Source organism: Octodon degus, unplaced genomic scaffold, assembly GCF_000260255.1.
Source record: "Octodon degus isolate 3935 unplaced genomic scaffold, OctDeg1.0 scaffold00009, whole genome shotgun sequence".
Taxonomy (NCBI): Eukaryota; Metazoa; Chordata; class Mammalia; order Rodentia; family Octodontidae; genus Octodon; species Octodon degus.
Window position 1 is genome coordinate 31,533,691 of NW_004524585.1, and position 25,658 is coordinate 31,559,348.

Sequence of the window (25,658 nt, forward strand, 5' to 3'; positions counted from 1 at the left end):
CTTAGGATTTTCCAGAATGTTACAACTTTCTATTATAGACTGTAATATTGAATTTCTCTTCCTGCCCACCTGTACCTCTTCTTCCTCACTTTCGCTGTATTTCATCTAAAACACTGGGCTTTTAGACCACCCAGATTCAGCCTGCCTCCACCATTGCTGCCCTTAGCAACTCGTATTAAATTCTTAACCACACTGGATGGCAGGAGGGAGCGGAGACTGTGCACCTGGAGGAACCAGCTAGAAGCAGTGGGTGTGGCCCAAAATGGCTGCGGTAGCCAGTTCCAGTACTACTCAGCTAGGCTGCAGTAGTGCCAGACAGAGGTTAGCACTCTGAAAAATTAGACAGAGATCTTCACCTACTCACCATTCCACTAGTTTTATACAAGTATGTTAAATTCTCTGGTTGTTTTCATTGAAAATACCTTTCAGAGATTTGGCCTGAATTTTACCTCTAATAGTAAAATATGAAATTGATTTTCAATTGCAGAGTTGTGTAGTGATACATTAAATGATTATAGTGCTCAATAATGTGACTTGATATGATGTGGAGAAGTTACCTTCGTAAGAAACATCAACCAAGGGCCAGCCAGATAGCTTAGTGGACTAAAGCACCTGCTTAGGCAGAGCGCAGTGGCTGGGGTCCGATCCCCTGCATCCTGTGCCAGCCCTGCCCCCGGAGTGCACCTGTAATCTCAGCACTCAGGAGGCTGAACACAGACACATCACTATGAGTCCAATCTACATAGTGAGACCCGGTAGACTCTATACTGAATACAAAAAAAGAAAGAAATGTCAACCAGGTGGACAGGCTGGGGGTGGGGAATGTTGTTGTCACCGTTTTGCTCAATTACTCTAGCAGTTCTACATTTTTTCCAGTTTGTGCACTTTTAATCCCCATATTTCCTCTCTTGTTCTCACTCCTCAGCCTATTCAGCACTTAATTTTATTTCACTAGTGGTCCTCAAGATTTATGCCTTCAATCACGGTCTTACATATATCTGTTTATGTTAAGAACAACCACAATAAAACTTAGATCAAGTATTTTAAAGTACAGACATTCTTAGGATAGCAGAAAAGCAAGTTCTTATTTTGTAACTTCAGCAGAAATTGTTATAGATCTCTAAAGTATTTATATTTCAAAAATATGAGTAAGGATTTTCCACTTCTTCCTTAGCCAGATGAATTCACTATTTTAGAAACTGTTATTGTCATCTAATATTGACTTAGATGTTTATATTCTAGTGTCAATAAATGATCCAGTGAGAAACTAATTTTTGAAATGAAAGTCCAAGGTTATACACTACTTAGTAATTACTGTGTAATATCGAATTAGAGTAGTACTTCGTGCTTACCAAATTATTATTGATTGTAAAAAGTGAATGTTGTAACATTATGATGTTGATAACCAATATTGGTTTTAACATTTTGCTAGTATATAAACATGGCGCACAAAGATTTCAGTTGTGGTAATGCAAATTAGATTCAGTAGCAGTGAATTAGATTTCTATTAGGCAGTGTTCATTGAGAAAGGATGTACATACAAAGAGTTTAACAAAAATTCAAAAAGAGAAATATTACAATTGAAAATGCCAATGGGCCTTACTTGGTGTCAGAAGCAGAGCTTGGAGTGTTCTTCATGTGAGCTTTTATCACTGTTCACAATTCTCTCCTCTTTTAAATTGCACTGTTATATTTTTATGAACAATTGATACAAATTAATAGTAAATTATAGAGAAACTGCTCTTCAGTATAAGAATTTAGAGGGAGAAAGTCATTTGATGCAAAGAAGAAGGCACTGTAATTTTTATTAAGCTTTCTTATATTTATTGTACCATATTATGATCGCAAGTATTAGTAGCTTAAAGCATTTTTTGATTCTTTTTTTTTTCCTATGTACTTGGTTGTTGCAGGGTCTCACTGTGCAATTCAGACTTATGGTGACCCTCCTGCTTTCAGCCTGCCTAGCTCTGGGATTACAGGCATGTGCCACAATGCCCGGACTCTGTGGCTGGCTCAGTGAACCCTGGGGACAGGGCTGGCATGACATGTGGTGCCGGGATCGATCCATGGTCCTTGCACTCACCTGAGCTTGCCTGAACAGGCACTTTAGTCTGCTCAGCTATCTTGCCAGCCCCTTGATTCTTTTGATGTAGAATTTAGTTTTCATTTTCTTTTTCTGGCAGACCACTGATGAATTCAAGCCAAGCTGCTTTTTTCTTTTCAGAGGCCATTTAGTTTTATAGACATTCTATAGAAAGAACATAAAAAAATAATAGTATGCTACTATAAAGAAGTATATAAGGAAGCAAAATCATGTTGATAGATAGACTTTGAAAGAAAAGGATCTTTGTGGGCAGTTAAAACTCTGAGAAATTACAAGACCATCCTAAAGAGCAGCCTAGTTAAATTGAAGAAGTTAAAGAAAGCATCTTCCTTGCCAGATACGTCATCTCCTGAAAATTAGTGGAAGACAGTCCTACGAAGGTAACAGTGAACCCCGGGTGCTAACTTCTCTGAAGTGCTGAAATGGGAAGTGGCGGAAGAAACTTGTAAAAGAAACCCTCGAGGATTGCCCTGTGATCCTGTTAATCCTTGAATTGTCAGACCACATGGAAAATAATAGAGCTGCCTGCCTGTAAGACTTAAATGGCATTATCTTTTAAAAGAAAATATTAGGTCTTTTCATATCTCTAGATAAGAACAGACTATGTACAAGTGCAGAAAAGAGTAACTTTGAGCCAGAGATGTTTATGGCCCTTTCATTTTTAATATAGCATTATTATCTCTGACTAAGCAGGCTGTATCCAGTGGGAAAAAACTACAGCCAGTATTTTACATATTTTTTTTTAAATTTTTCTTTAAACAGATGATTCAACGGGAAGCAGATGTCAAAAGTAAGGTAACCGCTGTAGCATTAACAGACTCTGTTCACAATGTGTGGCATCAAGAAGCCGGCAAAACGATTCGGGAATGGATGAGAGAGGTGAGACTTGGTTTGTTCGGTGCTGAGCCGATTGTCTTTAAGGTTTATATCTTGAGTACCAGTAACTTTTATCACCTTCCTCCCCCATGCTCCTTTTTGAGAGAAAGAACATCAAGAATGAATAGGGGAAAAACTACATAAGGTGAAAAGCATAATAGAAAACCCTTCATAAGAACAAGTACTCTCTGAGAGACCTCTTCTTTCTGGATTTCCATGGAATATTACCATATTGTGCATTTTGTGCAGTATATGGAATGCATGTTAGAAATTTGCCTAAAGATGGATGTGGTGTTAGATTTTTTTTATTTCTCAATATTTTATTTTTTCACCAGCTAGTTACCATGGACACTGCTTGATTATAAGACAGAAGCTCAGTGTCCACATGGGAGGCCATCAGGGTGTGCCACTCTTACTGCCTATAGGGATAGAAGGAAGATCCTGGGGTCTTAAGCCAGACTTGAGCTAGGAGAAACCCAGGAGCTGATGCTGGTCCAAGCTCAGCCAAGCATCTTTTCGTACTTCCTAAGGGCCAGGCTACCTGACACTTTCTGCGTTCCTCCTTTTTCTTCAAAACTTTCTGTTCATTATTTTTTGTGTACTATTAGGGATATCCAGCTGTTATTCTCTCTCATTTACCTTTCTAATAATATAAACACCTTACACCAGTTGCCCGATAATAAATCAATAGTAATCAAAATAAATTAGTGACCAGTCAGTGATAGTGATTATTTAGCCAAACTATTTACTTACATTTATAGGAGTGAACCAATTAACCTTCAGATTCCTTTCAATATTTCTAAATAGAATACCTGAGTGTCTGTTCAGCTACCCTACAATGAAAAAAGTAAACTCTGAACATCAGAGAACTAATATTTGAAGAAGAGTTTTGGATGCAAGAATTAGGCTGTAGAGTGGTATAACCACCATCCCTATTACTGTTGTTGTTCTCCATTAGAAAACATATTTTATCACACAGAAGCCTAAAATATCCAAGATACATTAAACTCAAAATAATCCACTCACAAGCAAACAAATAACAGAATTAAAAGTAGATGTGGATTTTTGCTGTTCTTTATTGGATATGTAGGAAACAAGATTGTGCCATAGATATACACTGGAATACTATTGAACCTTACAAAAGAAGAAAGCCTGTTTTTTGTGATAACACACATTAACCCAGAAGATATTATATTCAATGAAGTAAACCAGGAGCAAAAAAATAAATGAATAATATAAAATTAAATGGTTAAAAAATAATAAAAATTAAATTCAACTATATTACATGGTTTCATCCCTGTCCTCCCAGTGCTGTAAACTAATTGAGAGATAGGGTTTAAATCTGTTCTGACACACATGTTCTTTCACAGGCTGGCTTCATCTTGAATTGCCTCTTCCCAGGATATGACTTGTGCATGACAGAGCTTCATGCATTCCTCACCTACACCTCCTAGCACTAAGGGGCGAAATTAATAAGTGAGCCTTTAGTGACTTTTCCCCTCTACATAATCAGTGTGGGATTTTGTACTTGACTCAAACTAGAAATATCCCTGTTCATTCTTGTTTAATGGAAAATTCTTCATGAAAGTCTCATTCCAGGTGACAAGTATAACAGTGTATTTACCTTTTAAATATAAGGACTGCTCAAAAATATAGTGCATGTTTAAGTGTAAAAATTTCACTACAGTAAAGGTACATTTCCATTTGCCCTCCTCAAAGCGCTTCCCCTTCCCTCACGCACACTTGCGCCTGCGCTGGCACCACCTGACTTCAGGTCTTCCCTGAAGGCCACAGAGCGCAAACATTTGCATCCATCCAGACAGTGAGGCAGCCAGGACAGCCCAAGTAGGCACATGAGAGAAGAGTCCAGAGCTGCTTCCTACAGTGGCAAGAACCATAGGATCAATGATTTTAAAGTGAGGAAAGCATTCTAAGGGGAATTAATGGCAGTATGTTCTTTATTGTAATGTGTTATTTAACAGTGTTTACTCTCCTAATTTTGTTATCATATTTCATGTATCTAAGGCTAGAGTAGGTGTTTCTTTAAAAAAGTCAGAATGCATTGGTCTGCAGTTTCCATCTGACTTACTGAAACAGGGAGTAGTTGAATTCATCTTAATTGAAACAAGGCTGCCGTAAAAATTTAAAAACTTTTATAAGTGCCCTAGTTCTTAGATAGTTCTCTCAGCTTTTCCCTTTATGCCTTATGGAGAAAGTCTGAAGAATTTGTATTCTGGCCTATCAAAATGAAAATCCAGCTCAATCATTTCCCTAGCTATAATGTCGGAAGCAAGGTAGTCAATCTCTTTGAGATTTGGTCTTTACAAAAATGTAATACCTGCTGGCAAGCATGAGCCGAAAGCAGCGTGTGTAAGGAAACAGCACTGTTGTTGGCATTTAAAGAAGAGCAACACATCACAGATCTTGCTGTGGTTACCTGTAAAGCACATGGATAATATCCTCCTTTTATTTTCTTGATTTGCATATTCAGATTATCTTCAAAAGGGAAACAGAAAAACATGTTGGAAGAATTCAGAGCAAGCACTTAGGCAAATTGAGTTTCGATTCAGCTTAGTCAAGAGATAAATCAGTACATGAGGACCTACCATATTGTAAGTCCTACTGGGACTCATAATTTTAAATAAGCCAATCCATCTTTTGGGACCTGTTTCATAATTGTGAACAAGAGATAATAATTCCTATCTGGCTACTTTTGAACTGTTATGAGAATCAAAGGTGATAATCAAAAAGAAAACCCCCTGAAAGGCAAATGGTAGTGCCCAAAGAAGTGAGATATATTATTATAGAAAACACTATACAATCTTAGAGAGAAAGATGATTAGATCATTCTTGGTAGAGCTTTGAAGTTATCCCTGCTGAGACTTCCAAAGCAAGAGCAGAAGTGAGGGGATGGAAGTCTAGGACATCCACCCTAATCTGACTCACCTTGGTGCATGACCCCTTGCTGAGGAGATTTGCATGCTGTAGCAAGACACGAGTGCAGTTTGCCAACACTTGGGACAAAATTCTAGTCTCTTTTTTTTTCACCTTTTTCGGTGCCACTCTGTGTATTTTAGGGAAGGGTCTACAGGGTATTCCCACTACTAGATCAGACTCATCGTGATCTGCCTGTTTACAGCCTCCCAAGAGCTGGGATTACAGGTGGGCACCACCACGCCCAGTCTCAATTGCCATCTCAGTGCACCCTGGGGGCAGGGCCAGCATGGCAGGCCTGGGGATCAAACAACTGGCCCCTACACCTGCTTGTAGGCACTTTAATCCGCTGAACTATTTAGCCGGCCCTTGGCACCACTCTTTAAGATGCTCAGAATTTTGAAACACTAGCAAATCTGGCCTGGGGTCTGTGGAAAGGGCTGTTGTCATGGGCGAGGGTGCTGAGAGTAGTGTGGCAGGACAAACTGGGCGGCCCAGCAGCCCCTACCCTCCTGCCTCCTACTCTCGCTTCTTGCGGAATCAGCAAGCAGTTTCCACCCTCAGGATGAGCACTACAGCTAACCTGGAAGACTGTCCACACAGATGCCATGTAGAAGCTGCTAACATGTAGAGGCCTTGGTGCTTTTATATTCTTGGTGATTGGCTTTATTATTTCACCAAAAACTGCTGTAAATTTTGGGAGTGTCATGGTGGTCAGACTAGCCTAGTTATTCTTACTACTGTTCTAAAAAGCAGTGAAATAGTTGTATGGCCAGGTGTGGTGACACATACCTGTAATCCTAGAATTTGGGAGGCTGAAGCAGTTTAAGTCTCAGTGTGAATTTAAAACCAGATTGGACAACAGAGTGAACTCAAGGCCAGCCTGAGTTTTAAGAAGGCAAGACCCTGTCCTTAAAAAAAAAACAAAAGAAATAGGTTTTTTAAAATAATTTTACATGTATTGTTTTCATGGTATTTGTTTACTATAGAAAGCTCTTATTTATACTTATCGATTTAACATACAGTACAAAGATTAAGAAATAGACCCTTGGTTTCTTTTTTATTTTTTTCCATAATTTTATTGAGAAACAAATAGCAATGAGACAATTTCAAACCAAATTGGTAGGATAGATTCAATAATTAACACATTGCATACATTCTTCCTAGTGGTTAGTTGCTGTACAAGATGCAGACATGATATCCTATTTACAAACACTATTAGAACAAATCCCTCTATTCATCAAGAGAATGTAACTAACTATATATCTGTCCTAACCATTTTGAATACACAGATACAAAATGGACATTCATCTGTATCCCCTTTTTTTGTATTCGAATATTATAGGTGTGTTAACTCAGCAAAATATTCTAAAAGACTCCAGTAGTCCATAATAGTATTGGGTCTTCCACTTCACTGGCAATGTCAGAAATTGTTGACCTGAGTCCCCTACAGCTCAACATAACACCATGGCTTTACTTCTTAAACTTCATTTTTATACTTTTCTGCTGGATGGTTAAGACCAAGGTAAAGCAGGACCTATGCAACAAGAGTTGCAGCTTTTGGGTCTGAGAAGGTCAGTGAAATCCCCTCAGGATTTATCCTGAGATCCTGTACCTCAGATTGTAGAACCTTTGTCAGTGTCAGCCTTGTGGATGAGTCACGGCCATTGCTTGGCCAATGTGCTCTCTGTGACAGCCTGAGAGAATGTTTTCTCTCCATGTGACTCTCCTTAGGCACACTCTACATCTTTGATCACTTTCCTGTTTGGCCCCAGAATCTCCTTGATCAGAAAATTTGGGACACTACTGAGTTACATGACGTTACAGTACAAGTTCTCTTATGTCCTGAGTCTTAATTGACCTTAGAAGGCTAGGGCCAAAATGTTGGCTTTCCTTGCGGCCTTCCTTTTTCTCTAATTTTGGTCTGCAAACTTAGGTTGTTAACCCTCCAGAAGACAAGATTATTGTTATTACCATACAACCTAGGCTGTTAAGCTTAACCTCACTATCTGTCTGAATATCAAACATCTTAGGCCTAACATGTAACAGGTATTTTTCATCAAGTATTGATATGTTGAACTTTAAGTCCCTACAGAATATGATGAAAAAACATAGACCCTTGTTTTATGTAATTTTTACATAACTTTTAAAAGAAGATCAAAGAGAGCTGCTTTTGATAATTACTCTGAGTGAAACTCCCAGCTGAAGTGTGGACACTATGCTGGACTCTTGAGGAGAGGAGAAAGTGACCCAAGGCTCCTTTTTGAGGGACTTCTCACGTCACTCTGAGGCTCTCAGGGCTCCATGGGTACACTTTTGCTGCCATTCCCATAGCTTCTGAGAGCCTGTGGCCAAGCTGGACCTGTAGTCTCCGTAGCTGCCCTGAACCTTTCTGTGGCCCTTGAGCTCTGAGTGTTGGCCCAGCCTGGGGCTCCCGCTTCAGCTTTTCCAAGGACACAGAATCTTTGATAATGAATATCAACCTTTACACAGTGGTTATTTATGACTCAGAAAACCAAAAGATAAAAGGAGTACTAACCTAGACTCCTGATGACTGAAGATGGTGAGCTTTTTTTTCATGGGCCTATTGGCCCTTTTCTACTTATTTTGAGAAGTATCTATTCATCAACAACACAAAAAAGTAAATGTTCATGAGGAAATAGGAACAAAAGAACCTACCTATATTGATGGTGGGAATGTAACCAAGTACAGCCACTAAGTAAATCAGTATGGAGAGTTCTCAAATAACTAAAACCAGAAATTTCATTTGCTCAGTTAGTGTACCTTTCCTAGTTATGTTACTGAGTGCATTAGAGACTTTATACTGTACTGATGCATACATATCCATGTTTATAGCGGCACCATTGATAACAGTAAAGTATGGAGATACCATAGAAACCCATCAACAGACTGATGGGTAAGAAAATGTGGCGTATATGCTGTACACCATAATAGTATTCAGACATAAAGAATGAAATCATGCCATATGCAAGAAAAATGATTTTTTTATTTTATGTTAAAAAAGCAAAACAATATTTTGTAATAAGTTGATGAGACTAACATTTAATACATTGCATATTAGTGTCTGTAAAGTAGTTACTCAAAGTACAAGATAAGGGCATAAAAGTTTCTCCAATGGAAATAAGTGCAAACCTTCCATTTCTGTGAGCTAAGAGACACTAATAGGATAATTGACTTGCATTTTTCTCTTTTCCCTTCCTTCCTTTTCCTTTCCCACATCCTAGTTCCTTTTTTAAAAACAGTTTCTTCCCATTTTACAGTATCTGTTGCACATTTTAGACCTTATTTACTGTTTCACTTTCTTGTGCCAGGGAGCTGATACCATATTTACACATGTGAATTTGATACATTTCACTAGTGAGTATGGTCTTTAGTTGCATCCAGAAATGGACAAACCTTGAAACCATAATGCTAAGTGAAATTAGACACAGAAAGTTTAATAATGTGTGGTTTCTATCACATGAGAAACTAAAAATATAAATAAAAAATAAGACAAAGAAGAAATGAAAGGAACCAGGAGGCAGACTTTTTAAAGGGGAAAGTGGAAAAGGGCATCAGGAGAGGGAAAGGGAAGGGTGGGAGGAGTAAAAGGATCAAAAACAATGAAGATGTGCTGTGCACACAGACCAGTGTCCCAGAGCAGATACAAGCACTGTGTATTGCAAACATTTAAGAAAGCCTAGATTCAGCCAGCACAGCAAATGTCACCAATACATTGCACAGCAGGAAGAGCTGCTATTTACTTTTTTTTTTAACTATGACACATGAAATTCTAGCACTATCATAACAACTTTATTTTCTGTCAGTTTTAAACTGTTATCAACCCTAAGTTCTGGTCAAAGGGCTACGGTCTAGAGCCAGTCCCAAATTTTTGGATTTCACAAAGGGAAAATTCAGAGCTACAAAGATCCTTTACATTGACAGTGTTCAAGAAACATGCTCTGTATTTGGGGCTTCCCCTCTTCCTCCTTTATTCAGAGAAGCTCGAGTTAAGCAGTCTATCCCAACTGCCACCCCAGGACAGGGTTTCCTGCTTTATGCTAGTTTGTGTGAAGGGGGTGCTGCATCTGAGACTCGGGGGGCACTGTGGGTCCCTGCTGCCTACTCTGGACATCTGAGCGTAAGACCTCAGCGACTGCCAGCACACACCAGCATATTTTGACCTTGGCTAGGGCTTTCACAGTGGGCTGCCTGCATTGTCCCCTGGGACACATCTGTAGCCTTCCTCCCAAGTAAAGAACTGGGGTGTGGTGGGTGGAGGACAAATGTGGATGCTCACAAGAAAGATAGATAAGTGTTAGAAAAATGACAATGAAAGAAGTTTGGTTTTTAAACTATGGAAACACATCGCAGGACAGGGAATTATATGTGAAACATGGAATTTAAGATGGATTAAATTCATAGGTGATGGTCATATGTCTCTCTTTGCATAATGTTTTTCAACGTTTATGGTTTTATTTCAGTATACGATATCGTATGACAAATATTTTTATCTTGTTTTGCCCTGTTTTCATATGCTCTTCCCACGGGGGCAACAATACCACAGTTGTACACAGATACACACACTTCACACTAATAGCCTCAGACCTTCACAATCGTACAATTCTGCTGTCACTTCACAGAACTTTGGGGCATACTCACATTAGCTACCAGGCACTTCGCTTGTATCTGAATTTTATGAGAGTGTAGCATCTGCCTAGAAAAAAACGAAATTTTGCTTCCATTGCTGGAGTTAAAGCCATCCGATTAAAAATGAACAAAAGTTTCCTTTTCTAGCTTTTTAAAACTCAACTAGTTAGGAAAGTAGTTAATATTCCCATATTATGATGTGCCATCACTTTTATTAGTGCTAGCAAATCCTGTAGGATAGTTTTACATATGTAAAGTGTAGGTAACACTATTGAGACTGACACATCACCTGGGTAATAGCCAACTTTCATCAGATTTGGAGGTACTAGGAGGATGAATACTAATTAAAATATATACCTAATCGCTGCCTGTCTGTTGTTAGTACTAATTGCTGTCATTGAAAAGACTGAATTGTTTAAGAAGAAGGGAAAGAGAAAGTCATTCTTCATTGAAGCTATCTTACTGTATCATTGCAAGCCTATTTTTAGTACCTATAGAAGTCATGATTTTGAATTTATTAGGGGCTGTGATGAACGATAAAACAAATCATCCATTTACATATCTTGACACTGCTTTGGAGAATACTTATTTCTTACAAGCAAGTGTCACATTGTATATAAAAGCTGGCTAATTGTGTGCTAATCTTCTGCATTATCAAGAATTCTCTGATGGGTGCTCTATCAAGGGTAATATTAATTTTACTTATTTCAAATGTATGAAGTATCTTCTAAAACCCTATTTCTTTTATAATTTCTACTCTATTACATTGTGTAATTTTGCATTCATCTGCTAATTAAGATTAGGAGTGTATACTATAGAATATGTATCCATTTAAAACTGTCAAGCTTTTATAATACATGAGAAATACTAATATTTTATCCATTTTAAATATAAAAAGAGAGAAAGCATTTAAGAACATTACTAGATGTTGTGTTTGTTTTCATGGTTTTTTCCCTACACAGTTCAATAGTTTCATTGATCCAGGGTTTCTTACAGAAATCTGCTGTGCTTTGTGAACTTCACTTTCTAATCTCGTACAGCCACCCTTCCTTTATGTATTCCTGCTCTCTCTGGTCCCAGAACAGTAGGGTTGCCTTGACAAATCTATTCAATAGCCATTCCTCGGCCTTCATTGGTGGGGACTGGAGCCTTTGAAATTCTCTCCTCACTGCAACACAGCTGACATCTTCTTCCAGACAGAATGAATTAAGGAAATACAATAAGACACTTGATCTACCAGTCAAGGATCTTTCCACAGTGAGGACGGATTCCATGGTGCACAACCAGGGCAGCAAGCATCTAAAAATACACAATGCATCCTTGTTTACTAGAATAGCAATCGCCGATTTTTCCAACGTGATTGATGGGATGATTTCTTTTAAAATAAAATCTGTCTGGAAATTCATTGTGTGTGTGTGTGTGTGTGTGTGTGTGTGTGTGTAATTTTTTAAAATCATATGAGGTTAATATCTCCTAATCTAGAGTTCAAATTTAGACTAAAAATGTATAAAATAAAGATACTGTAGTTTTCTTTTTCTGTATTATAAACTGATCTTTAATGTTGAAATTTCTGTGTCCTCAGACATACAGCTATAATTCGCAAGCTTGTGTTTCTAGCCTATACAACTATTTGGGCATAACTTTCATTGAAGCAAGTCGAAGTAAAAATTTATAGAGAGTGTAATTATAAAAACATATATGAGACAGATTTTTGAGTAGTAAATGCCAAATTGATTTCTTCTAGTATTATGCATAAAATATAGTTTACACATTAGTTGTTCTATTATTTGTTCAAAGCAATATTTATTTCACTCTCAGAGTTTAGAATGGCATATGTTTAAATTTCTCTTAATTATAATCCCTTCATTTATTTATTTTTTAACCATCTAATCGTTCTTAGAAATATATTGCAGCATGGCTCACATGTCTTCTCATGTCAGTGCAGATAAGTTGCTGAACTATGAAACATAAACTTTTTTCCACAGACAAGTTAGTCATGAATAGTTACTGTTTACCGAAGAAAAAAATTAAATATATGGAAATAAATACACTTGCCATGATTTTGGTTTTACAGGTACATTTAGCTTTTCCACCTAAATAGTTGGTCTTGCCTTAAATTGTGTTTCAACAATATTGTCTCTGTTACATTGCAGAACTGTTGTAATTGGGTCTCTAGCTCAGAACCATTAGACACGTCAGTGGAATCCATGCTGCCTGACTGTCCCAGAGTCTCAGCAGGTATGTGTTTGATGAAAGATGTGTATTTTTAAGTAAGAAAGTGTGCCAATGAAATATTGAATTCTAGGGCTGGGGTGTAGTTCAGTGATAGAGTGATTGTTTAGCACACACAAGGCTCTGGGTTTCATTCACAGCACCGCAAAACATAAATCAACAGGCATAAAGAAATGTAGAATTCTAGTTTGTGAATTAAGTATTTTGTTGTGCCTTGAATTATTGATAATGTAGGACATATATCTAAGTCACCAAGATTTAAGTAGCTTAAAGTGCTTACCAACAATTTAGAAAAATGAAGAGGCAAAACAATTCAAAGGTAATGTAGACAGTTGCAGTTGAGGCTTTGGGAGATAAGAAGTGCCAAAGACAAGGACTGGGTAGCTGTAAGAATCATTCATGACACTTGTGTTTCTGATTGAATACCAACTCCATGATACGTCAGGGAGTCAACGCTATTGTGTGGTGCACAGTCTTTAGGGAAAGCATCTTTCATGCTATGGTTTTAGTTGGACCATGTGTGTTAGATGTAATCATGGGAAGACATGCAAGATGGCATCGTTCACAAAAGAAACAGAAAGGCAGGGAGTAAGAGCTGGAATGGTGTTGAAGATGTTCAGAGAGGATAAAGGCAAGGAAAGAAGTGCGGAGCCAGGGCCCTCAGGAAACAGCTGGGTTCTGGAAACTGTAAGGATGGCATGGGCCTCCATCCTGCAGGCCTTGCACTGAAATCTTTAGTGAGAAGACCCATGCCAATGGCAGTGGCATTGCTTTCTCATTTTGACTCTCACAGTTCCCTGACTACTAACCACAAGCGCATATAGCAAGGTAGGGAATAGCTAATCACCAAATATGTACAGTTGTATACATATTTTTAGATAAAAAAATTAAGAACAATTCAAATTCTATGTGATGACCCATTTTTATTTATTTTTTTTAAATTTATTCTTTTTTTTTTTTTTTTTTTTTTTTTGGTGGAACCAGAGATTAAACTCAGGCCCTTGCACCTGCTAGGAATGTGCTTATTTCACGGAGCCATCTCCCTGGCCCCAATGACCTGTTCTTAATGTGTGAACATTACTACCCTAGTACTTCATCTGAGCCTCATGATCATTAACTAGATTTTATAGGTTCATCAATCAGGAGTCCGTTGGAAGCAGAAACACTAGGCTATGTGTATAATACATGCTACAACATATGCACACGTGTATATGTGTTCATGCATATGTATTTATAGCCTATTTTTGTTATTCATGATCATTGTGGTCTATGAAGTTACTGAGAGCACTGAGTTATCAAGTACTTGTTCCTCCTAAGACAAATACAGGACAGTATAATTCCTGTAAGCTTCTGGTCACGCTCTTGTCAGTCAGTCAATACAAGCCTTGTAGTACATGTGTTTCTGGTAAAGATACCTTATTTAGTAAGCACTGTTGCTTCTTTGACATTGAACTCAAGGCCACCGGCGTTGTAACTCATGCCTCGGCTAAGCTTATCTGACTCACTTATCTTTTCCATAAGGTGCATCACAGCTTTTCCTTATGAAATCTAGGCAGCACTTCAGCACTGTACTGGGAGCCATTTAAAGCAGTGCAACCAGCTGGGCATGGTGGCAAAGCCTGTAATAATTGCAGCACTTGGGAGGCTGAGGCAGGAGGGTCACTGAGTTGGAGAACATTGTCTGCTACCTAGTGAGTTCAAGGCCAGCCTGAACTACATAGGAAGGCACTGTCTATAAATAAACAAACAATGAAATCACCAACAAACCACAAAAATATGAAAAGTATGACTCTAAATATTTTATGAAAAAGATGTGTTTATAATACAAGATCCAAAACCAGAAAACAGGACCTTACCAAAACTTCATTAGGATTGCTGGCTAAAATCTTACGCTACTCTGCACTTGTGTACTATACATGATTGGGATATTGCCATGAGGTTATAAATATATTTTAGTGAGGCAATAAATTCATAGATGCAGACTCCACAAATAATGAAGGAAGACTTCATTATATCAGTGTGAAGGAAAAGATTCGTTATTGGTTCCTGGCCAGAGCTGGTTAAACAGTCCTGGTAAGCACATCGACTTTGCCAGTGAGGACCTGCAGGCCACCAACAGCCACATGAATGACCTTGGCGAAGGAGGCTCCCCAGCTGAACTTGACATGACTGCAGCCCCAGCCAGCATCGCCATTGCAGCCTGACAAGAGACACTGAGCCACGGTCACCCAGCTAAGCCACGTCCTCATTTCTGGGCCTCAAACACTGCGATGATAAATGTGTATTGAATTAGTTGCCAGGTTTGGGGGTGGTTCATTCCACAGAAGGAGGTAATTAACACAACAGGGTTCAACTTCCACTTTGGTGGTCATTCTAACCCAAGAAGATACAACCTTAACCTTGCTTTTCAGAGGGAAGCCCTGTGAGACTTGTTTATTAGATTAGGGTTTCAGTGGGACTCTTTCCAAATAGTCACTAAAAGCTCATGGAAGAAAATTTTTTCTATCCTTGCTCCAGTACTGTCACACTAGATTTTCCTGGGTAGTTTATCAGAAGAAAAAACAGGAATATTCTACTTTATCATTTTCACTTGATCTTATACTGAATTATATTAACAGTTTAGCTCTTCCCTGACCAGGTGTTTTCTTAGGACAGAATTTGCTTCTCTGGAACTTTCTATTTTCTGTGGGGGTTCTAACATATTTGACCTAAATTGGAACGTGGTTTTATATGCATTCCCCATGACATATCCATTTGATCTTCAGTTATTTACTGAGCATTTACTATGTTCCATATACTGTTCTGGAGGCTGAGAGTACAAGAACAAAGAGCTGCTCATTCTCAGTATCTTTTTCCCTCTACAAATCTGACCCTGCTATTAGAGGGTAAGGTCTTCTTTTTGAAATTGCTATAAACGTTAGGTTGCATCAAATGAGAAGAGCCTAAGGCTAGCACCCACACCACAATCCACATCTACTCATGAAAGTGGAATTTTTAAGACTGTAGTCAAAGATGTCCCTTAAAGCATCCTTACATGGTGTTGAGCGAAGGATATTTGGTAAATCCAGAAAAAAAAGAGTAAAAGCCAGAAACAGGAGACTCAGAAAGTTATGATGAAAAGCAGATCTATGGGCTTCATGGCATGTATTGTGTGGTGGCGATGAGAGTGCAGAGGAGATATGCGAGTACACCCGGGAGGGGGCTGGCTGCTGAGCCAAGCGGGCGCGGGCTGAGGAAAGGAAGGAGGCCGCCCAAGGCTGGCGCAAGTCACTGGGACAATGAGAAGCACACTACCAGAGGTAAGAGAGTTGGGAGGGAAATCAGCTGTGCACAAGATGTGGTAGAATTGTTGTGTGGCCTATTTGATTGAGGGGATGGCAAGAAATCAGTGGACATGGCCAAAAGACTTTTAGTTGGAACATCCAAATTTCTCTAAGCAATGATCTTGTTATCTGTAATTTTAAATGTTGATGTTATTTGGAGATTTCAACGTGTATACTGATCACAGAAGAGTGACTACTTGGATTGTACCTTCAGTTTCTTTTTTTTTTTCAAGACTTCATAAATCATAATGGCTTTTTTTCTTGAGTAATAAAATGCTTTTGTCTTTTGACTGAAACTTGCAAATGATAGCAGTGAGGTTGCCTGTGAAAATATGTACTCATTTAATAATTTTGCTTCCACTGTAATTAAATCCATTTTCCTTTCCAAGAAAAAATAGATATATTCCTGATGACAGATTCAAATATAATAAAATTTTACATAATATATCACCAATAATTATTTTAATTCCATTGTATTTTTTTTTTCTTGCTGAAAACATCTGTAATAGTAAACAAGTGTGTGCTTCACAGTTGGTAGTGTTGGACCTTATACTTAACATGAAGTTGAACTCTATTTTAAATATAGTGAGTGGTGAATATTTAAGGTCTTCAATGTGTGACAAGTCACTAGTTCCCCCTTTTATTTGTCATGTTTTCTATTAGTAAAATTGCCTAGTTAAAGAACCCATTTTTCAGAGAATTGTTAATAGGGTCTATGTTTACTTTATAAGACATATTCTGCTTGTTTGTTATACGTTGGGAAAAGCAATTATCTGCCTCACTTCTTTTATAGAAATACTATGTAGACAACTTCTGTAGTTTCTGCAGATACACTTTGAGTTCACCAAAAGGAGGGTGCTGTAAAAATGTAGATACTTTAGAATTTAAGGGTTTTAAACAAGATAATATTAATATGTTCATCTTCAAGAAGTCAAAAGACATTTGTGGAAATATCCTCTCTTCCATTTTCTTGTCTCTAATTCTATTTATAAACAACATATAACTTATTTATTCATGTTTTCCTATGTTCTCTGTGGCACTGGCAAAGGTCCCAAAGTACTAACCAGAAATGAGAGTTTCAGAAAGATAGAGAATATTGTGAAGGAACTATAGGGGAAAGGAATAGTTGAATGGTAAGTGCGTAGACACAAAAGCTGAAAGAGACAGTGGGGTAGCAGGAAAGATGAAATTAGAAATGGTCTTGTGTTATGGGCCTCTTCTCCAAAAGATCTTACATGATTGTTGACCATGTATGAGGAGGTGATCCCCAAGAAGAAAGGAAAATATTAATGCTTGTGAAGAGACAGAGTGACAGAGCATCGATGCCTTCTGGCCGGACACGGCTTCCTGTACTGGTGCGTACTGACAGGTTGCTCTTTGCTAGCTGGTTCTGCCTGTGGTGACATCTGGGTAGGTGCTGCTGCCCCCCGTCCAGGTTCTTCCTGCCTCTCCAGGTGTGCTTATGCTAGCCTTATGCAGCCCTTTAGAGAGTGTACCAGTACCAGACATCACCCCACACACCAGGGACACCACAGTGAATTGCAACAGATTAAGGTTCCACACAGAAGTTTCCTTCTACTAGGATAGACAGACAAGGAACAAAATAAATAAGAAAAGTATATTATGTTAGAGAGTGTTAGGAGAAGATCTGAGTAAGTTGGGAAGGAGAAGCAATAACTAGCTAGGTGGCTAGAGAGGTCTCAGTAAGAAAATGGCATTCATACAACATTCCTTGCAGTTCTGATTTACTCCATCTTCCATTAATAAAGACATTCTTTGCCTATTTAGAAGTCCTTTCTCTAGACTTTAAGTATCAGTCTAGCTCTGAAACCAGCATCCTTACTTTCTTCCAGCAACCCCTTCTTCTGGATCCTTAAAAACATGATTTCTCCTTGACCCACTTTACCAGTGCTCTAAGATTGATAGCACCATAAGATGCAGTTACCAGAGGATTACTGCATTTGCCTAAGATTCTTGACGTAGCACATATAGGAAAGTGGAACATTTGTGCAGCACTCTGGGTTAAAGTCATTTATAGATCAGAGGTGAGAGGACAGTCTTGCTACCCTAAACACCACCAGTGTGACTAAAAGGATGCAGAACTTGACACACGTGTCACCATACTGTAACAGGCACACAGAATGAAAAACTCTAACTTGTAGCACCATTTGCTACCAACTTGTAAAGACCAGAACCTATATTCACTAGAACTAACTACATTGTCCAGACAGCTTCCAGATGCCTCATGGTAGATATCTTCCCAGAACCTGTATCAGTCCCCTTATTCCTTGGCCCTACCATGGTGTAGGCTTCTCTTTCTTATTCCAACCTACCTACAACACTTAATATAATTCTTGGCACCTCAAAATTAGAAAGATAACAGTATAATATTAGAAAAAAAAAAGAAGACAAACCCGTGTTACCAGTTAAGAGATAAACTTGAAAAAAGTATGGTTTGATGAGCCGCTCGCTCCCATTTTGAGTGTAGAAAAGAGCAGTTGATAATGTGTACCTGTGAAGCCTATATTTTCTCATCAGAATGTGAAGTGAAATGTTAGCAGTTACTAGGTGAATTTCAATTGTAAACTAACTCCCAGTGTAACCCCAATTTTTCTTTGCTTAAATAGTCTAGATTGACTATTCACACTGACTGAACTTACTGAATATTTGCTAAGTATTCACTTCACTTAATTGATGAAAATACCTCTTGAGATGACACGATGGAATTATATCTTGTCTTTGTTAGTGAATAATCACTTCCTTCTAAAGATAGTAACGAAAAATCAACAGTAATTGCCTGTAGAATATGGTGTCATTCAGAATGTGTAGACAAGTTGAGTTGTGTAATATGTTTTTAGACACAGCTCAAATTAATTAGGTAATTGAAAATCTATACTTTGCCTTGTAAACAGATCTTAAAATTCAAAGCAAATTAGCATATATGATATTGTAGCACTTTTGACTACATGTACAGCTCAAGAATTGTAGTGTTCCTCTTTCCACTCAAAAAATACAGTCTAATCTGTTAAGTGATGTTTTCATTAACTAAATAGCACTTTTCAGGCAGTTTTTGTTCATTGCTATAAAATTGGCCTTGTAGCTTTTATTTACCAGTTAGTTTTCCTAGTATTATTCCGTGCTACCTTATAATTATTAGTTAATGTAAGGGATGAGTATTCTAAAAGTTGACCACCAGGAGTTCTGTGTTTTCAGTGAATCATTCATTATAAATACTTAATCAGGAACTCTGGTGCAGTAATTGTTTAGAGAGTCACTTAAGATAGCCTGTCCAAAAACAAAAATCTGTGTAGATCACTTACATGTGATCTGGTTATAATCAGGTCTAACGTTCTGTGATTTCTGACTCTTCATTTCACAGTAATCAAAGTGAATACAAGTAGTTCACTCAGAAATCTCACTTTAAAAAAATTAAAAATAGCCACCATGTTTTTTACAGCTTTCTGAACCAATTTGTGAAAAATCTTTCGAGGAATTTGGCAGTAAAGGTGGCAACTCTTTCATTTACTGAGCTCTCTCCTCCTTAAAGATAAAAGCTAATTATTTTTGGAATGCTTTTGGATAAATAACTGAATAATATGAATTTGTATTCGTACTTGAAAATGAGTTAGGAGTTAATACAGAAAAGCTACTGCTTTTACTGTCCCCAGAGCAGTGTCTTGTGACTTTAGTGCTGTGTCTGTCATCATCAGACAAGCCAGCCCTGGCTTCGACCTCTCCTGCCTGGAGCCCCTTGGTACTGCTCTACACAGAATTGCATCCTGCCCAAGCCTCAGGTCTTCCTCTTCCCTATTGGGCTGTGTGCTTGCCTGGTATGTGCTGTGTGCCTCCCACAGGCTTCCAGGTCTGTCTCTCTCATCCACACACCCCGTCTACTCCAGCAGACACCCTGCCTAACTGCTCTGTCTCGTCATGGACAGACTGACAGTAAGTCACAGTAATAAATCTGTCTGCTGGCGAAATGCCCTAGAACAACCTCTTCAGAGAGAGTGTTGCTTTCTAGAAGTGATGTGGAACATGTAACATAAATATCCTTTGTTACTAAAATGAAAATTCAAAGTGAACATTAGACACTATACATAATATAAATATTTTCCATTTATCAAATCCCAAGATGTTCTCAGTTGATCAGTGTGTTAGAAGTCACAAATACAGTATAATTTTTATTTTAATTTTATTTATTTGTGTGTGTGTGTGTGTATGTGTGTGTGTGTGTGTGTGTGGCCAGCTCAGCCCACCAGGGGGCGGGGCTGGCGGGCATGTGGTGCTGGGGGATTGAACCACGGTCCCTGTGCTTTGCTAAGCTTGTTCTAAGTAGGTGCTTTAGACCACTGAGCCATCTCACCAGCCCTAGAGTATAATTTTTAAAGTTTGTGTTTCATCATCCTTTTCTTTACACTAGATTAAGGACTATTATTTTTATGTACAGAAAACTCAAGAGTACACTTAGCCCAGTGTAGCGGCAAGCTCTTTAGCCTTTACTTTCTCCAGCTTGGCAATACAAGCCACAGATTTTGGCCCCAGAACGTTGTCTCTCCAGTGATGGTGGATCTCATCGTATCTGTCATTGTAGTTGGTATTGATGGCCTCCACCAGCTTAGCCAGCGCACCTTTTTCTTCCAAGTTGACTTGCATGAAGGCAACAGTGGTACAGGTCTTCCTGTGGACCAGATGCCCTAGCTGGCCTTCACCTTGATGATGCAGTAAGGGACCCCCATCTTGCAACACGGCACAGGTAGGAACACGTCCAGCTCGATGGTGTCCATATCATGTGCAATCACCATGAACTGAGCCTTCTTGTTCTCTACCAGAGTGGTGACAGTGTTGACAATGCTGAGGACCGGTGGCCTCTTAATGGGGACATCCCCTTTGCCAGCAGCTTTCGTCTTTGCCCTGGCCAACAGCCTATGCCTCTTCTCTTGCTTGGCCTCTGGTCTGTACTTGTGGGCGAACTTAAGCAGCTGGCTAGCTGTTTGGCGGTCCAGGGCCTGGGTGAACTGGTTAATTGCGGGGGGCACCTTCAGCCACTTGTACAGGACAGCCCTGTGTCGCTGCAGCTGGATGTAGCAGGGCATTTGACAAAGCAGGTGAGGTCTCCCTTGGGCTAGATGTCCTGTCCAATGCCAAAATTCTTTGGCTTCTCAAACAGGAGATTTACCACCTTCTTGGCCTCCTGTTTCTCCACAGCAGGGGCCAGGGCCACCTTCTTGCCCTTGGCCTTCTTCCCTTTCGTCATCTCAGCAGCTGACTCCTCATATTTCTTAAAATGTGGTTCTTTTCTAAAGGAAAATAGTTCCACTTAGAAATAAATTCTCAGAGATAATTAGCTTGATTGGTGACAAGTTTGTAGGTGTGAAAATTGATTTAATTGATATTTGATGTCTAAATATTCTTTGAGACTTTGTACTAGTATTTCTGTCTATAATGCCTATTAATATCTCTTTCAAGTATACATATCTCTGACTACTCAATATGTTATACCAATATATGCAGACATCATGTACCAGCTAGTTTATATGTTTTCTATAACCACATGGCACAATCTTTAACAGAATTCAGTTGTATTACATCATTTCTTTTTCTTTCTTTTTTTTTTTTCAGAACCAGGGATTGAACTCAGGCCCTTGCGCTTGCCAGGCAAGCACTTACTCTACTGAGCTATCTCCCCGGCCCCTTACATCATTTCTTAATTTCCAAAATACTACAGAAATTCCTTGGTGAAAATTTCAGTAAGAAACATATACATTATGTCAAGCTTTCTGTTGTGTTGATTTCTAAAGCTGAGACTTTTAAACAAAGCTTTAACATTTTCTAATAATTTAAAATCAGTATTGGCTGAAAGATTCTGTTATTAGCTAATGTTTCAGTAGTTTAAAAAAGAAATATGAAAGTTTTCAGATTTTTACTTGAATTCACATTTGATAAATTAACTTCAAAGAAGTTTCAAGTCTTCTTTCCATTTTAATTCATGTGGCACAGTAGCCAGACCTTTCCTGCTTAGTTTCCAGAAGGAGCGTGATTAAATTTAAAATAAGACACTGTTAATTTAAGGCCACAAATGCAAGTGATTAAATATAGCTGATATGCAGAGAACTGCTAGATATGAAATTAGAGATAGTCAGTTTGAATTTTAGAGTGACAAGTGTAGTCTTCCATAATCACTGTTGTTAGGGTTTTGCAGTTCTTCTCTTATGAAGAAATGATGCCTCAGAATTATTTTGTTTTGCCTTTTTCAGAAACAATCCCCAAGAATGTAAAATCAGCATGAGAAACAAATTTTAAAATTTAGGAAATCTAAATTTAATTTTGATGATTTATTTTTTTTAATTTATTTATTTATTTATTTATTTATTTTTTTGCAGAACTGGGGATTGAACTCAGGCCCTTGCCCTTGCCAGGGAGGCACATATTCCACTGAGCCATCTCCCTGGCCCCGTTGATGATTTAATTATTATCTTAATTGTTCCCCATGAAATGAGAGCCTGATTCTATATCTTATCCAAAACTTGAGTTTTTCTTGGTTTGAGGTAATAAATCAACTATAGATATTTTTCCTTCAATTCTTAAAGTACTCATTGAGCACTTTATATGTTTTAGGAACTAGATTCTAAGGCTTTCAAAATGATATGATATGACTCCTATACCTCAAGAAGGTCACAGATTCTAAGAAAGAAGTCTTATGTTTATTAAAAAGATTGTTTGAATATTATAGGTGTGTAAACTCAGCAAAATATTCTAAAAGAGTCCAGTATCCCATAATAGTATTGGGTCTTCTGCTTAACTGGCAATGTCAGAAATTGTTGACCTGAATCCTCTACAGCTCAGCATAACAGCATGGCTTTACTTCTTATACTTCATTTTTATACTTTTCTGCTGGATGGTTAAGACCAAGGTAAACTAGTCAAATAATGGAACTTAACAAAAAAAGGGGATACAGATGAATGTCTATTTTGTATCTGTGTATTCAAAGGGGTTGGGATAGATATATAGTTACATTCTGTTAATGAATAGAATGATTTGTTCTAATGGTGTTTGTAAATAGGATATCAAGTCCGCATCTTGTACAGCAATTAACCACTAAGAAGAATGTATGCAGTGTGTTAATTATTGAAACTGTCCTACCGATTTGATTTGAAACTGTCTCATTGCTATTTGTTTATCAATAAAACTATGACAAAAAAATAAATAAATAAAATATTTTATTTAAAGTGAAAAAAGAAAAAAAGATTGATTTCTGGGGCCGGCAAGATATCTCAATGGACTAAGCGCCTGCTTAGGAAGTGCGGGGAGAAGGGTTTAATCCCCGACTCCAAATGCCACCCAGCCCCACCCCCAAGTACACTGAGCAGGCCACAGATTATAGGCCTGATGGCTCATGCCTATAATCCCAGTGCAGGGGGGCTGAAATAGGAGAATCACTGTGAGTCTAAGCTGCCTGAGACCCTGTACCAAATACGTTAAAAAAAGAAAAACTGATTGTTTTCTGGTCAGATGGTGATTATTGGAATGGATGGTAGGGTTGTTGAAAGGAGATGTTAAGTCATATGAAATCTTTCAGAATTTGACACTGCCATTTATTAAAGAGCACTCCAGTGTACCTAGAAGTTGGTGCATCTTCTCAATGTGTTCACCATTCATACTACTGTAAGAATGTGACTTTTACTGTAGGTAGACATTCCAGGTGAATACGGTGTCATCTCAGACTTCTTCATAGTAGTAGATTAACATTTATTAACTTGAGATCATAATTGTGGGAAATTTCTATCCTCCCATATATACAAAGAATTCTGTAATGTGGCCCAATAAATAACTGCTTTCACTTTATCTGTAAAATGAGACAATACTGGTGCTATTCCATTATGTGCGTGGAAGGTTAAGTGAAATAATTCATACAGTATTTTTAAAATAGTACTTGGCATATGTATAGTAAGGACTTGATCATTACAGGTAGTCAACACTGTATACAGTTCTGATATGCACAAGTTTTAGTTACTATAATTAAATAACACCAGTCCCCCTAGAAAAGTTGAAATTTTAGTTACTATAATAATAATAACTGTGAGTAACAGCATTAAGTACATACTTTGCCACTAGGCTTACTATTTTCCACATTCTCTTACACATTCTCTGTGTAAATAACTCACAGACACACACACACACACACACACACACACACACATAATCAATAGCCAATTATATCACTTCTTACAAAATCTGTCATTTGTTTTATTTTGACCAGTAAATCAGACATTAGAGTCTTATGAATATTGTGCACTGCTTTTCAATATTTTTTAGCTTTTCTCCTGCTTCTCTCTTCATATTCTCTAGGCTATCTCTGTTCTAGTTTAGCGTTGTGCTGTCTGAGGTAACTCTTCTAGTCTGTTGATGCTTCCTCTATGAAAGTACAGTACTTAAACTTTAGTTTACTATTTTTCAGTATTGTGACCTATTTCTTCATTCTCCTGTCTCCTACTTAAATTCCATACTAAACTCCTTCTCTTTTATTCTCTTCCTATTAATAACCTATTCTTCCCAACTTCCCTTCAACACTGAAAGCCCATCAATTCTTTAATACATTGTCTTCTGTTCAAAATGACACCTATCCTAGAACATGGCCATAAAGGACATGTTTAAATTCATTGGTTTGCCACCTTACATTTTATCTATGTTTCTCTCAGTCATAAAAGACTAATTTTTTATGGAATCTACAGTATTACAGAAAATTTTATAGAATCAAAATATAAAATTCTAACTGGAAGTTGACCAGTTACTACTTGCCACAATTGTGTATTTTCATTATGCATCTTTGGCACTTCTTGAGTCAGGTGGATACAGAGTTGAGTATTCAAAAAAACAAATTTTATATTAGTGATAAAAGAGATGGAGCTTTTAGTTTTCCATCCACTTTGGGTTGATATGATTGTTTCCTAGCATTCTGATTCTTTCAGAAAGTGAAACCCTTACCTGCCTGATGTTTTCTGCACACAGATAGAATGAGGAGCAGGCTGCCAGGAGATGGGGCACTGGGCTCCAGACAGTTTGATTTGGGCTTGCATCAAGATCGAAAGGAAGGGAGTAGGCTGGCCAGTTCCCTTTAAGACTTGAAATCAAAGCGAGGTGATTTAGCAAGACATTTGAATTTGATGGACTAAAGCGATTTCAAGTTGAAAAGGCTAAAACAGTTTCCATGTAAATAGATGAATTTCCACTTCTAGTTTTTAGTCCCATATTGCCTTTTGAATTTCCTTTGTCATTATGCATTTAATGTTACTTAAAATAAGTTTGTTTTAGCCAAAAAAAAAAAAAAAAAAGCAACTTTAGTTGGCTTATGTCAGCTGGCTTTGGCTCATAGTTTTTTAAAGAGATTACAAGGAAATTCACAGAGGCCCCGAACCAGGGATGATAAAAGCATCGAAGTCAGTTAATTGGAATCTCTTTAAAAAAAAAAAAAAAAAATCCCAGCTCCTACAACAGTTATCTGCTGTAAACAGAAACTCTATCCTCCGTCGGAGCCCACACTC

The 25,658-nt window shown here is 38.0% G+C and overlaps 1 protein-coding gene across 6 annotated transcripts in view; it reads left to right on the forward strand.

Moving 5' to 3' along the window:
• Positions 1-25,658, forward strand: part of Fam172a (family with sequence similarity 172 member A) — a 444,651-nt gene that overhangs the window by 301,731 nt on the left and 117,262 nt on the right. For all 6 annotated transcript variants that reach the window (XM_023708514.1, XM_023708524.1, XM_023708528.1 and 3 more), the window contains 2 exons: positions 2,867-2,983; positions 12,718-12,802. In XM_023708514.1, the coding sequence (XP_023564282.1) occupies positions 2,867-2,983; positions 12,718-12,802 (202 nt within the window). The remainder of the gene's footprint in view (positions 1-2,866; positions 2,984-12,717; positions 12,803-25,658) is intronic.